Raw genomic sequence first — 14,852 nt, forward strand, 5'->3', positions numbered from 1 at the left:
CAACCTCAAAAGGTTACTGTGAGGAATTAGTGAAGTAAGATGGTTATTGTGAGGAATTAGTGAAGTAACATAACCAGAGCAGCACTCCATCCTGAACTGGTGACTGCCCCAAGTTCACATCAGCGAGAGTGAAGGGGTGAAGCAGCCTGGGAGGTTTCCTTTGGCGGCACGCCCAGCTGAAGCTTTGTTCCCTATTGTTTTCAATGTTATCTCTATTGCTTCTATTAAATAATGACCTAGAACCCACTTGTGTCGTAATGAACACTTATTCTGGCCAAGGGGATTAACATTATTAGTAATCAGATGGATGGCGATGGTAATAATGATCTCTTGCTGCCATAGCCCTTCCAGAAATACAAAATGCTTTGGAGAGCAACGATGATCATGCCAGACCTGGTAATGATCCTTTCTGATTTATGGTTCCCAGGATTCATCCTGTAAGCCACTGTCTTAATCTTGCCGTGAGTGCCGCAGTGCTGTTCGCAGCCAGTAAATTGAATGTAGCCAATCTTTGTGTATGCTGCCCACAGCACAAGAGAGCCGGGGCCAGGGCCCCAGGAACAGGTCACGGGAAGGTACAGACTGAGAAGCTCCCAGCCAGGGAAGTTCTACACCAGTGTGTAGATTAAGGTGACACAAGAGATCAGCTAGATGGCTCAGCAGATAAAGTGCTTGCAGAGCAAGCCTGGTGACCTGAGTTACATCCCTGAAACCACTTAAAAGGGAAAGGAGAAAATAGATTCCACAAAGTTGTACTCTGATGGCCACACAAATGACATGGCGTGCGTACAAACACCCATGCGCACATACACACGTTAATACACTTTCAAAGATTTTTTTTTTTAAGTGACACACAAGGGATTATGGTGAAGTGACAGTTTACAAGGTTGGCAGTGGAGCTGAAAGCCACTCTTCTCCGGGGCCCCTCCACTGTCAGCTTGGGGGCTCAGACAGGAAAGGAAGAATTTACAGGACGCCCTTGGCAAGACTTCCTAGCTCTAAGGCTTTCCGCACCAGAACTGGCAAGCTTCTGGAGGACTCATGAGCAGCTTGCAAAGATGGCACATATGGGGAGGAAGCTACTGCAGAGAGAATGGGAGGGTCACCCCTCACCCTGTATCACTCTGGCTTCATGTTTGGGTTTGGGGTCACTTGCTTATGTTGTGTTGTAGGCTGTCTTTTGTTTTGTTTACCGAGGCATGTCTCATATAGTCCATCATGGGTTAGGATGGAGGACTGTGTATTTGCCTTTCCACCTTGGGCTTAGACCCAAGAGAATTTGCCTTAGCCTCTCTCTTCTGTCCTGGACCCTTCCTTCCTCACCTCCATTCTTTCCCTCTTTCCCCTCCTTGCAGCGGGCCTTCGGTCCAAACCCAACCCTCTCTCCCTCATCACTCATCATGCACTGCGGCTGCTTCTCAGAAGGCATCCTGGCCGCTGCCCCTGTCAACTACTGGATCTCAGGTAAGCCTCTCTGTCTCCTCCCCATGCTCTTGAAGCTGACTTGGGCAGGGCCTGAGGACAGCCGGTGACCCTCACGCTCCCCTGCCCCAGATCTGGCCTTCCCTGACTGGGCCTACAAAGCCGAGTCGTCACCAGGCTCCCGGCAGATCCAGCTGTGGCACTTCATCCTGGAGCTGCTGCAGAAGGAAGAGTTCCACCATGTCATCGCCTGGCAGCAGGGAGAGTACGGGGAGTTTGTCATCAAGGATCCAGATGAAGTGGCTCGCCTCTGGGGCCGCAGGAAGTGCAAACCACAGATGAACTATGACAAGCTGAGCCGGGCCCTCAGGTGAGAAGAGCTGAGGTGGCCAGCAGCAGGAAAGGCAGTGGTCAAGAAGGGCTGTGGAGTGCTTCCCACAATTGCAGGGTAACACCCTCACTGTGGGGACGGTAGCTGGTATCCTCCAGCAACTGTTAGACTGATGGAGAAGACTCCCGGTCCCTCCCTTCCTCACAGAGGCAACTCTCAATTCTCTAGGTATTACTACAATAAAAGGATCCTGCACAAGACCAAAGGCAAGAGGTTTACCTACAAGTTCAACTTCAGCAAGCTCATTATAGCCGGCTATCCTCCGTGGACAGTGTGGGCACCCTCCACCCCTCCTCTGCTGTTGAGGCCCCCTGCCCTATGGCAGCCAGCCTTCGTACCTGTGGCTGAGCAGAATGAGGTAGGCCTGACATCCCTATCCTCAGAGCTCTGACAGGACCTGACCTTCGGTCCTAGAGGCCCCTGGCCACTCTCTTCCTTAGAGCCCTCCTGGTCTCCAATGTCCTTCCACTAGTCCCTGAGTGCTCTAGGATCTGGTCTTTGTGGTCCACAGCCACCAGTGAGGAAGAATAATTTCTGTGCTGGGCATTATCTTTTAGTGGTGTGTCAGAGGGAAGACTAAAGGCTGCAAGGGAGGATCCAGGGAGACACCAGGCTACTCACAGCAGCCACTGGTTGCTGGAGAATCAGTATGGGACTATGTTGTCATGTTAATAGCTGAGTGGTAGCCCTGCTGTGATTTGTAAGACTACACACCAGAGAGAGCCTGTCCTACCCCAGCTTTCCTTCTTCTCCCTTCTTAGCCCCTATGTAGCATGCTGTGCACACGGACCACAGAAACTCAGCCAGCTGCAGAGAGGACCCCAGAGCGGCCACCAGAGGCCTCTGGGGACAAGGAGAGCAGCAGCTTCAACTGTGAGTGTTGAGCACCAAACTGGTGGGGATCTCAAACAGAGGAGGGGAGCCTCCCAGGACCTGCCTGGCTAAGCATACACCCAAGTAGGCATGAGATAAGAGGTCTTCACTCACTCATGGTTAGCCATTCTAGCTGTTTATTAGGTTATGGGGCTCAACGGGAAAGATAAGCTCAGTAAGTAGCAGAGACTGGTAGAAGGCAGAGATGGGAGGGCTGCCAGTTACTACAGGTGCTGGAGGGCACAGAAGAGTGCTCCGGGATCCCTAGGAGAGGAGAAGGGCAAGGATACCCTGGCAGAGGGAAGGTGGGAGCTGTGAGCATGTGTGGCGAATCTGGAAGGCATATTGTTAGTGTGAGCAGGAAGGCAAAGGGGGTACAGGCTAACAGCTAACGGGGTCCAAAAGGCCTCAGAAACCATTTGAAGAGTGGAGAGTCCAGAGAGAAGAGATGTTTAGGTTCCCGTTTTATTTGTTTGTTTTCGTGGTGCAGGAGACAGAACCCTGGGCCTTTATATTCTCATTGAGCGCTCTCCCAACTGAGCCACATACCCAGCTCCTGTTTCATTCTATAAACTGCAGAAGGTTCCAAATGGACAACGATTGGACGGCAGGTTTCTAGACCTATGATACAATGCAGAGGCAATAAGCATGCGTGACAGATACCATATCTGGAGTTTTGAAGTTTGCCCTTTCCACTGGCTATGAATAGGAGGTGCAGGGAACCGCCTCCCCAGCCACCCACAGAGCACAACAGTAAACAGCCAGCACACTGCACTGCTGAACTGACTCATGCTGTAGGTTACACACACCCAACACACTCTGGATTTAGGTTATTTTTAACCCACAATGGGTTTATCAGCATGTAACCCTATCATAAGCCAGTGAGCATCTGTATACCGGCTGTGTGAGGCTGGGATTAGGGGAAGGCTTTTATTATTTTCAATTATGTATAGGGGTGTGTGTCTGTGTACAGGCGTGTGCATTCGTGTGTTGCCCTCAAGAAGCCAGAGGCGTTGAACATCCTGGAGCTAAAACTACAGAAAGTTGTAAGCCCTCTGGCAGGGGTGCTGGGAACAGAACTCAGTTTTTCTGGAAGAATAGAAAGGCTCTTAAACACTGAGCCATTTCTCTAGCCTCCACTGGGAGAGTTGTTGTTGTTTGATTTGGTTGGGGGGTGTTGTCGTTGTTTGTTTGTTTCTTTTTAGACAATCTAAGAAGAAGACTCTAGGGCCATGGGGTGAAGGAGAGACTCAGCTAAAAGAGAGGTGGGCAGACAAAGCTCATGGTCTTTCTTCTTTCTATCAGATGTCTAATTACCTCCTGTTTAAGGTGCCTTCTAGTGTTTACTGTGCCTTGACCCCAAGGAAACACCATAATTTTAAAAATATTATTTATTTAATGTATGAGTACACCGTAGCTGTACTTCAGACACACCAGAAGAGGGCATCTGATGCCATTACAGATGGTTGTGAGCCACCATGTGGGTGCTGGGAATTGAGCCTGGGTCCTCTGGGAACGCAGCCGGTGCCGCTGAAGCTGAGATCTGAGCAATGCCTACTTTTCTAAGGCTTTTAGTCAAGAGGCTGAAAACATTACTGACAGATACATGGTGTCACTGTTGCTGGGCACAAAGGGACACCGAGGATGCTAGGGGCAGCAGGGAAGACTTCCTCAGCAAAGTGACTTTGAGCCTACTTCCAAAGCACACACAGGCTCAGCTGAGCTTGCAGGACACAGAACAGGAGTCCAAAAGCCTGGACAGAAAGAGGGACTGGAGCAAGCTATTGATGGTACTTCATGATGGGGTAAGAGGAGAAGGCAGTCATTGGTAGACACCAGTGGCTCTCAGGGCAACTAAGTCAGGTTCTCTGTGGAAAGATCCAACCCAGGTATCTTCTACAGAGGTCCATGCCCCTCTATTTCAGGACCACCCAATTTACCCACCACAGAGTAGGGCATGGGACCAGCCATGGATGCAGGGTAGTTGAGCCATCAGTCTGGCGTCCTAGAGCTACCTAGTACATGTAGCACATGAAAGGCTTCTCTGTTCCTCCGTGCCACTGTTCTCCCAGCACCAGAATGCTGAGGACAGCAAGCTTACCCCTTTGGAGTGAGCTGCTTTTCTTTCCTACACACACACACACACACACACACACACACACACACACACACACACACACCCTGTGTTTGGGTCCTGATGGATGTGAAGGCTCTAGGTCAGCAGAGGGCTGGTAGTCACTTACCATGCTTCTGGACTGGAATTCCACTCCGCACCTTCCCCCGACTCTTACTCAGATCATACAGCACCAGGAGAGGGAGCTGCTGTTGGACACTCAACCAGACTCAGGAAATGGGGAGACTCCAAATATCTCTTCCACATGCCCATTCAGCTACAGTGTGGACACAACCTTGGCCCCAGGAGCTGGGGTGACTACCTTCCTTTGGGACAACAGCCATTACCTCACTTAAGGGTCTAAGGAGAACGACACTGGCCCACGTGTTTTCTCGTGGAGAACATTCTGACTACTCTAGTCCCTCACGAATCTGGCTTGAGAACTATTCCTAGTTAATAAGCTGTCCATATTAAGTAACACCTGATCTATTTTCCCCAGTTTTGTTTACTGTATCACACCCATGTGACCCCAGTAGAAAGCAGAGCACTTCAGACAGGCTCACTGACACAATATAACATGGCGTGGGAACTCTGTCTAGCCATTTCCTGGAGCCCCAGTCTGGGCAACCCCTGTAGAGGCCAGGCAGGTGGGAGGTGAAGAAGGTGGGTCTGGGTGGAATGGAAAGGGGAGAGGGGACTGTGGGACCAGGGTTGGACAGAAGAGGAGAGCTGTGGTTCTCACACATGGACGGCCCCAAGCTCCATGGGCCCCTTATTACACACACTCTTAGCAGATACCACTTGATCTTAACCAGCAGAGAGAACTTTATGGATCTAGAGACAGAGGATTTCATACTAAGTGACAAGCACCTGGTCCCACAGTCAGTTCTTTACCCAGAAGCCTTTGAACAGGGTTAGGGAGAGTAAAGAATACATTCACTGGGTCAGAACACAGAATATTTATTTTTACTGCGGTCTTAATCTAGTAAGTCTGGACTATATTCAGGGGGAGAATACATCCCTAACTATGATCTCTAACAGAGCCATGAGTCCCAGGAAAGGTAAGATGGGAGAGGACAGTGGGAGCAAGCAACTCACACAAGGCTGGTTAAGTCTCAGGAAGGTCCATCCAGGAGTAGTATGAACCAAACAAGCAAAGAGAGAGAGAAAGAGAGATAACCCCCTCCCACCCTCCATCTCCCACCCCAGCTCCATTGGGAGAATATTTACCTGACAGGCAGGCAACCCTGGGTTTGTAATGCCAGAACTCAGGGATCAGGACTTAAAAGTCATCTTCAGCTGCAAAACAAATCCAAACCAGCCTAGCTCCTTGAGATTCTGTCAGAGGAAAGGGGAATGGAAGGGGTGGGGGAGGGGAAAGGGGTAAGTAAGAAAGGAGAGGGAAGGGAAGAAGAGAGAGCAGTCAGGAGGGGAGGTGTCTTAGGGTTTTGCTGGTGTGAACAGACACCATGACCAAGGCAACTCATAAGGACATCATTTAATTTGGGCTGGCTTACAAGTTCAGAGAGTCAGTCCATTATCATCAAGGCGGGAGCATGGCAGCAGCATCCAGGCAGGCCTGGTGCAGGAGGAGCTGAGAGTTCTACATCTTCATCTGAAGGCTGGCTCCCATGTGTTTAGGAGGGGAGTCTCATTGCCCAGCCCCCACAGTGACACACTCCAAAAGGTCTCACTTCCTAATAGTGTCGCTCCCTGGGCCACACCATCACCACAGGAGGAGAGGGAAAAGACCACTGGGCATCTCTGGGAGGGGTGCCCTCTTGACCATTTCTCTCTGTGTCTCTAGGTTTTGGCTCTGTCCTGGGCCCACACTGGCAGAGCCCTTGCTGCTGTTTCTGGAACCTCCAAAATGATCTTCCCAGCTTTGCTTCCTTTGCTTCTGTGCCCTGCCTCTGCTGTAACTGGACCCACCTCTCAGGGCCCATTTTGCCTCCTCTTTCCTCGGAGCAGTCACTTTGGGGATCCTTAAAGCCTGGCCCTTGGCTCTCAGGCCCTATGTGGATGCCAGGTACCTGGCATTTTCCAGGGCTCCACCTTCTGGCCAGGCTGAGACAGGTCACTATCGAGGGGCTTCAATGCCAGTTTCTCAGGCCCAAGGAATTGGTGGTAAATCCTGACCCAGAGCCAAGGAAGCACATGGATTCCAATGAGGTACTCTCTTCAGAGACTCAGGGGCTCAAACTTGGGAAAGGAATTCCCATGTCCCCCAGTCCAGAGAACATGAGAGCCTGTTGGCCTTCCAGTCTCCCTTAATTGGAGAGAAAGAAGTAAAGGGGTGGAGTTTTCCACTCAAAGCCTTCAGAAGAAGATGTAGAACTCTCAGCTCTGACTGCACGATGCCTGCCTGGATGCTGCCATGTTCCTGACTTGATGATAATGGACTGAACATCTGAACCTGTAAGCCAGTCCCACTGAAATGTTGTCCTTATAAGACTTGTCTTAGTCATGGTATCTGTTCATAGCCGTAAAACCCTAAGACAGAAATTGGTACCAGGGACTGTGGTATTGCTGTGATAGGCCTGACCATGGGCCAACCTAGTAGGAATATGGAAGACAGTGGTGCTGAGGGTCATTCGAACTGTGTAGGCCTGCTGGCCCAAGAGGTTTCAGTGAAGAACTTTAATATGTGGCTGAGAGACTGTTTTTGTGATGATGAAGAACATGTCTGCTTTTTGCCATTGTTTGAAAAGACTGCCCAAGGCTAATAATGTAAAGAGATGTATTAATTGCATCAACAAAGGAAGACTCAAAAAAAAAAAAAAAAAGTCCAACAGAGATTTTGTTCTCTGGTTAAGTCTGATGAACAGCATTTTGAACAAACATAGCAAACTGAGAAAGGAAAAATACAAAATATATATTTGAGTATTAAAGAGACACCAGGAAGTAAAACGGAACTGAATGCTGTGTTCAAGGATATTAAATTGAATTAAGTGAATGGTGACCTTGGGGCAAGATCCCACCCAGCTAAATTTGGGTCCAGGCAAGGAAGTACAAGCCTTTAATCCCTGGAGGCAAAGATAAGCAGATCTCTTGAGTTCAAGGTCAGCCTAGACCGGCGCAAATTCTAGGTGAGAAAAAAAAAAACTTAAATCCAGGCTTGGTAGACCACACCTTTAATCCCAGTGTTTAGGAGACAGGCATGTAGATCTCCGAGTTCAAAGTCAGTCTACAGAGGAAGTTCCAGGACAGCCAAGCTTAGGCAATGAAAGAGTTGGAAAACAGAAAGCTAATGTTAATGTAATAGAACAAGGGGGCCATGTTTCAACTTCTACAAGCAGCAGAACTCAGCAGCTTTGACCATGTGGCTTTAGAGTCAAGAGGAGAAGGAGACCACTGGGACAAATGATGCTGGTCAGCTGGAGCTAAGAAATTACTGGTGATAAAGAAGAAACCAGCATCACTGAGGTGAAATCTTCTGGGAAGTGTTTTTCTGAGAGCACAAAGAAGCTGTGTTCCAGAGAGAACTAAGGTTGTACTTGATAATGTAAGAGTCACCCAAGTAGTGCTGGTTTTGAAGGCATGAAGGGGTCATGAAGAGCAGCTGAGGTTTGACACCGTGAGAGGCCATGGAAGGCCATTGGTGAAGGTGCAGCCTCAGTTGTAGTTGACAGCCCAAGACTGAAGGGGTCATGCAAAGGATTTAAGGCTTGACACCATAAAGAGAGCCTACGAGAGGCTATTGGTGAAGCCCAGTTGTAGCGGAAGACCCCCGTGTATTGGAGATGCTAGTACCAGGGATGATCACCAAGAACAGCTGTGGCAGTGTAGTGGATCAACCTGAGCTTAGAGTACTACTGAAGGCAGAGACACCAGCTCTTTGGAGGAGCCCATAACATCATATGTGGATCTCAGACATTAGAGCAGAAAACTGTAACATTGAAGTTATTGCGGTAATTATTAAATAATGGAAACCTTTTATCCCACTCGAGAACCGGCTCCTGTGGGGCCACATGGCACTGTGGAGTATCTCTAACCTATCGGCTCCATGCAGCTTCTAAGAATTCAGGTGTGGTTCACTCCACTCGCCCCTGCGTGTTGTTTTCACTCACTTTCCTCCACTGCCTGATATAAACATGACTCCAAAATCATTAACTTACCAAACAGGTTTATATGTTAAATTCTCAATCCACAAACCCTTTACACAATAAGCTTACAACCAGTGGACAAAGATATAAACTGACCATCTAGATGAGTTAAATAGACCCATAGAAACCCTTAGAAATGATCATAACAAGCTTATCAATCCAGAGATGTGCCGAGAGAAACATTATGTCTGCTTCCATCTTGTTTCCTCTTGAATCTCCCTTTTCTCCACCTCCTCTCTCCTTACCAGAACTCTGTCTCTGCCCACTCTACTGTCCAATCATCTATCATCTTGACATCAACCTACAGAAGTTGCCTTGGAGACTCCAAGATGTTCGAGATGCCAGAGACGTGGTATCTGCCGAGGAAAGCTGCTAACAGGGAGTGGAACCAGCCCAGGCGAGAAAAGTTTGTTGCAGTCAACAATGATAAAAAGGGATTTGGAGATCTGAAGACTGCTTCGCCATCAGACATGGAGATGCAGAGCTTGGAGTTTGCCCAGCTGGTTTCCTGCCTTGTTTTAGGGATTACAGTTAAGTGACTGGATGAATCTCAGAAGAGACTTTGAACTTTGGACTTTTAACATTGTTGAGACCACTATAGACTATGGGGACTTTGGAAGTTGCACTAAATGTAATTTTGCATTATAGTATGTTTAGGTATGGCTCCATAGACTCATGAGTTTGAACAAGCCTACAGGGGCCAGGGAGTGGAATGTCATGGTTTGAATATGCTTGACCCAGGGAGTGGCATTATTAGAAGATGTAGTCCTGTTGGAGTAGGTTTCACTGTGAGTATGGGCTATAAGACCCTCACCCTAGTTGCCTAGAATTCAGTCTTTCACTAGCAGTCTTCAGATGAAGATGTAGAACTCTCAGCTCTGCCTGCACCATGCCTGCCTACATGCTGCCACGGTCCCACCTTGAGGATAGTAGACTTAACCTTTGAGTCTGTAAGCCGGCCCCAATTAAATGCTGTCCTTTATAAGGGAAAAAGAAGTGAAGGGGTGGCCCTTCCCCTTTCCTTCTGCCCCCACTTTTGTATCACTGCAGGACTTGGAGGGGGAAGCTGAACCAAGGTGGGGCCAATGTGGGCATGGGGAAACAGAGGTGGTGCCCTGCCTCTACTACCAAATTGCTATCAGACTAAGAAGACATTATTCATTAACTTCTTTTTTGTTTTTAAGAGAAATGAGATTAGGGTTTCTATCACTAAAATTGTCCCATGCCTACCCACAGGAGGGAATAAAGGGGCTAGGCTGGGGCAGACCAAAATTTGTTTGTCTTAAGTCTTAGGGTCTCTTTCTTCCTCTGGGTTCATTTTCCCATCTTGGCTAAGGTTTCTAGGACCTCTCCCATACCTTCACATATTTCTCTGCCCTCCCAGGACTGCTCAGCCAGTAGGAACCTCTGTCCCAGGAAGGTTCTTGCTTCCATCTCCATGACCCCAAGATCCAGGCAGGTGCAGAGAGGGAGGGCTTGATCCTCTCGTCTCTGTGACACTCCATTGCTAACTGTGAATAAAAATGCTCTTGGCCCAACAGCCTTTCTCCAGTGCACCCTAGTCTTGGCTGAGTTCCTTCTCTGTTCCGATCAGTGGTGGCACTAAATGCAATGCAGGAGTTCTGCTGGGAAATCCAGAGACGGTCCTGAGGCTTAAAGTAGGGCTGGAATCACCCAGCCAGAGTGGGGTGGCGGTGAGCCATGAAATGAGGGAAGTGGGTCCCAAAGAAAGAAGGGGGTGCGGTGAGGCTTTGCCAAAAAGACCTTAAGACTCCAGTAGAGGACCTCTGGGCAAAATTCTAATGGTCCAAGTGGGAAAGGAAGCTGGTGCTAAATGTCCTCTGCCTCTGGGTTCCTGAGGATGAGCAGCAGGGCCAGAGAGCACAGAGAACACAGAAGAGAGAGCGCCTCTGCAGATGGATCAATGGACAGGAGATGCTGCACAAGCCAGAGCCACTGAGCCATGTGGCTCCCCTGCCTCCAGGCTACCAATTACATGGCCTGGATCTGTCTTCTGTCCTATCGGTGGAGCTGGAAAGACCCAGAGGGTTCTGCTGCCCATTTCAAGTTCCTCTTGGAGCCTCTCTCACAGTTACTTCCTGTAGCCTCACTTGGCCTTGTGACCACACGTTGTCAGTCAACTAGAACAGGCAAGAACCTCAGAGGACATGACAAAACCCTTGTCCACAGGAAGGCCAATGTGATCCCAAGCTGGGTCAGGAGAAGGGGGCTCTGTCTCCCTCCCTCAGCCCAATTCAAAAGCAAAATGAAGCAACAGCCCTTCTCCCGCTCCTCCCAAAGCCGATGCCTCACCCCCAGCACTGTAAGGACCAGCACAGAGTGTCAGATGACCCTGCCCAGTTTAGGAGATACAGTGTGGCCTGTGCAGCGCCAGGAAGTGGATGGTACGCTCACAGGGCCCGTGTCCTGTTCAGTGACTAGCCCTGAGGACAGGGGTTTCTTCAACTGTGGTCCCTGTATTTCAGGTGATAAAAAAATGCTCTGAGGTCTATATTCTAAGACTCCCCCCCCCCCCAAGGCTAGGTAAAGCTCACTGTAAGGACTTGCTTCTAGGTGGTACTTTTTGCTGTAGGCCACAGATCTCTGTGAAGAGACCCTGCCACCACAGGCATTTTTCCACTAAGTAATTCATTGTTATTGAAAGCTGCCCTGGACAGTCCTGAATGCTTATCAGAACATAGGCCGAGAAGATAGTACCACCAGCACCTGCATCTGTCTAACTGAAACAGCCCAAAATGCCTCCAGACAGTGCTAAATGTCCCCTGGGGAAAGGGGAGAAACTGCCTGTGGTTGAGGGTCCACAGCCTCTAAGTTCAGGTAAACCGCGTATTCTGTCAAAGATAGATGTAGCTTCTCGTTGGTCTTCACGTTGCACGGGTGCCCTCTGGTGGCTAGAGTTGGTACGCTAACCTCAAAGCTCATGACTAATGTACAGTCTAAGGCCAGCTCTGCGTTGGTATAGGAGTGATGGCAACTTGGAGCCTCTGAGATGAGGAAGTGAATGGCAAGATGCAGATGCAAATCTCTTCCTTGTCAAGCCCCTTTGAATATAGTTGTTAATCCATCAAACGACCAGTTTGCCTAATGCAACAACGTGGGCAGTGGAGGTTGTCAGCTTTTAATATAATCACGTCAGCCACCAAGCCCAGATGCCACACACCACGTTGTCACCCTGTGACCTTCAACCTCATATGGGGAAGACACAGTGAGCACTCGGTATTTCTTAGGAACAGGACTGCAAAGCATGCTCAGCAACCACTCTGCTCCTGGGCCTTCCTCTGTGGCACTAGAAACCATGGGGGGATGCAGCAGGTCTTGAGAAATTAGAGAGTCTAACTCATGGGCTGACAGAAGAGACGTCTGAGACCCCAGAGGAAAGGGGTTGTTTCAAATCAGGAGCGAGGAACAAGATTTGGAATATAAATTTCTTAGTCACTAGTCACCATAATCGCTTGGCTGGAGAGTTTAAAATCTGTTCGTTCGAGGGTTTGCTGTGTGTGCAGAGGTATTTTTTTTAGAAGAGACTCCTGTGTAGGTCTTTTTCATGTGGCCCCATGAGTGAGCAGTTTCCTTCCCAGGAACTTTGGCAGTTTGGTGCTTGCCTCTGATGGTCTCATGGGCATCAGTACGGTGCTGCATAAATCTGGTGTTCCTAGGACAGTGCTACAGGGGCTTGTGAAGTGGAGGGAGTCTCTGCACTAGAATAAGCACATGGAAGACGTCTGGAGGCTGTCTTGATTAGACGTTCTATTGCTGTGCAGAGAAACCCTGCGTATGGCAACTCTTAAAAAGAAAAATATTTAACTGGAGCTGACTTTCAGAGCTTAGGTCCATTATGGTCCTGGCAGGAAGCATGGCAGCATCCAGGCAGACATGGTGCTGGAGAAGAAGCTGAGGATTCTGCATCTTGATCGGAGGGAGGTAGCAGGAGACTGCCACACTAAGCCTAACTTTAGGATATGAGACCTCAAAGCCCGCCTGCATAGTGACAGACTTCCTCCAACAAGACCACACCCACTCCAACAAGGCCACACCTCCTAATACTGCTACTTCTTACGAGCCAAGCATTCAAACATATGGGTGTATGGGAGCCATTCCTATTCAAAGCACCACAGATGCTTAGAAACAATAGCAGGTGTTTTCTCCCCTAAGATGATGGCAGTGTGGACAATCCCTACCCTCTTCTTTTCATTCCCTAAGGAAACTTCATGTGTCACTTTATGTCACATATACTCTGTGCTGTTAGGTGGTTCTGTCCATGTAGAAATGCCACTGAATGTACTTGCAGGAAAGCAGATGGCAGAGATCAATCGTGGTGAATGGCATCATGATGCTATCAAGCACATATACGGTGCACAAGGCTGTGGACAGTGGCATACACTGCCCGGGCACTTGGTTGTAGGTAGGGGTATAAGCTAAAATGATAAGAAGCATATCTGCCAGAGAATAACAAATTGACTTTAATCATTTTTAAAAATTAGGCATTACATACCATTGAACTGCTATACTTCACATGGGCGTCTTTGCAGCAATAGGCACATATAGTATGTTTATTTACACTGATTCACCACAAACATGTGAGTCATGGTATCACATGGATCTTACTGGGTCATAAGAATCAGGTACATGTCTTCTTATATGACTACATTCACACTGCTGTATATGTGCACACACCTATACACCAGTAAATACAATCCAATAGACATCTATTAAATGCTTGTTGTGAATTTGTTTCTGTGGTTGGTTGTTTCCTTGGTTTTGGATTCTCTTTATTTATTGAGGCAGAGTCTCTCTATGTAGCCCTGGCCCGGCCAGGAGCTTGCTAAACTAGGCTAGCCTCAACCTTGTAGCATTCCACCAGTTTCTGCCACCATTCCCATGATTGCCACTGTGCTTACATACATGCACTGCTGTCACGAGGATAGGGACAGGATCGTGAAAAACCGTGACACTGTAATGGCTTCAGACACATGTCACTCAACTGACTTCCAGAAAGGGATATGTTTTCTAAAACTGGCAGTTACCTACCACACACTATGAGCCAGCCTGTGGTGGTTTGGATGAAAATACCTGCCTCCCCATGGGCTCATATATCTGCATACTTAGTCATATATGTGCATACTTAGTCATATATCTGCATACTTAGTCATATATCTGCATACTTAGTCCCCAGTTGATGAATTTCTTGGGAGGGGGCAGTTAGGAGGTGCGGCCTTATTGGAATAGGTGTATACTTGTTAGAGTAGGTATGTCATTGTGGTAGTTTTGAGGATTTAAAATCCCATGCCAGGCCCAGCCCCCACCCCTGCCTGCTACCAGAGGATCAGGACATAAAAGTCTCAGCTACTGCTCCAGTGCCATGCCTGCCTTTGTGCCACCACCCTACCCAACATGACCAACATGGACTTGCCCTCTAAAACTGTATGCAAGCTCCCAATGCTATGCTTTCCCTTATAAGAGTTGCCTTGGTCGTGGTGTCTCTTCCTAGCAAGAGACCAGTACGTAAAGATACCAGCGGTGACCTAAGTGCTTCCTGTATGTCATTCCAACCAATGCAAGGGCTTCGGGAGGCAGATATCATCCCACTGTGCAGGTAAGGACAAGTATGGAGAAAGGAAACCTGCTCAAGCAGATTCCTGCCAAGTGGCAGAGGCTGGGTGCAGACCCCAGCAGTCTCTTTACAGTCTGCCCAGGCTGCTCCAGTGTGCCAACTGCAAAGCAGAGGCTTCCGGTGTACTCACCAGCAGCCCAAGACCCTTTCCCTCCATCTAGGAAGAGGTCACAGGCAGTAAAGGAGAAACTCTCCAAGCACTGGTCTTTGGCTCTAAATTGACAGCAAAAACAAAAAGCAAAAAAACAAAAAACAAAAAAAACAGACAGTAGCAGGAAATGCGTCCCTATAGGTTATAGGACAGCAAAGAAAGAC

General features: G+C 48.6%; 1 protein-coding gene and 1 pseudogene across 2 annotated transcripts in view; one reads left to right on the forward strand and one right to left on the reverse strand.

The window, feature by feature from the left end:
• LOC308419637 (nucleophosmin-like) overlaps positions 1 to 14,852 on the reverse strand; it is a 506,796-nt pseudogene that overhangs the window by 165,941 nt on the left and 326,003 nt on the right. The window lies entirely within an intron of this gene.
• LOC308419848 (ETS translocation variant 3-like protein) lies at positions 1,401 to 7,073 on the forward strand (the record flags this gene model as incomplete). The annotated part of the gene is made up of 5 exons (XM_080915693.1): positions 1,401 to 1,464; positions 1,555 to 1,792; positions 1,982 to 2,171; positions 2,575 to 2,686; positions 6,607 to 7,073. 5 exons carry the CDS (start codon positions 1,401 to 1,403, stop codon positions 7,071 to 7,073), a joined length of 1,071 nt encoding a protein of 356 aa, XP_080771819.1.

Source organism: Micromys minutus, assembly GCF_963924665.1.
Source record: "Micromys minutus genome assembly, chromosome: 4".
Taxonomy (NCBI): Eukaryota; Metazoa; Chordata; class Mammalia; order Rodentia; family Muridae; genus Micromys; species Micromys minutus.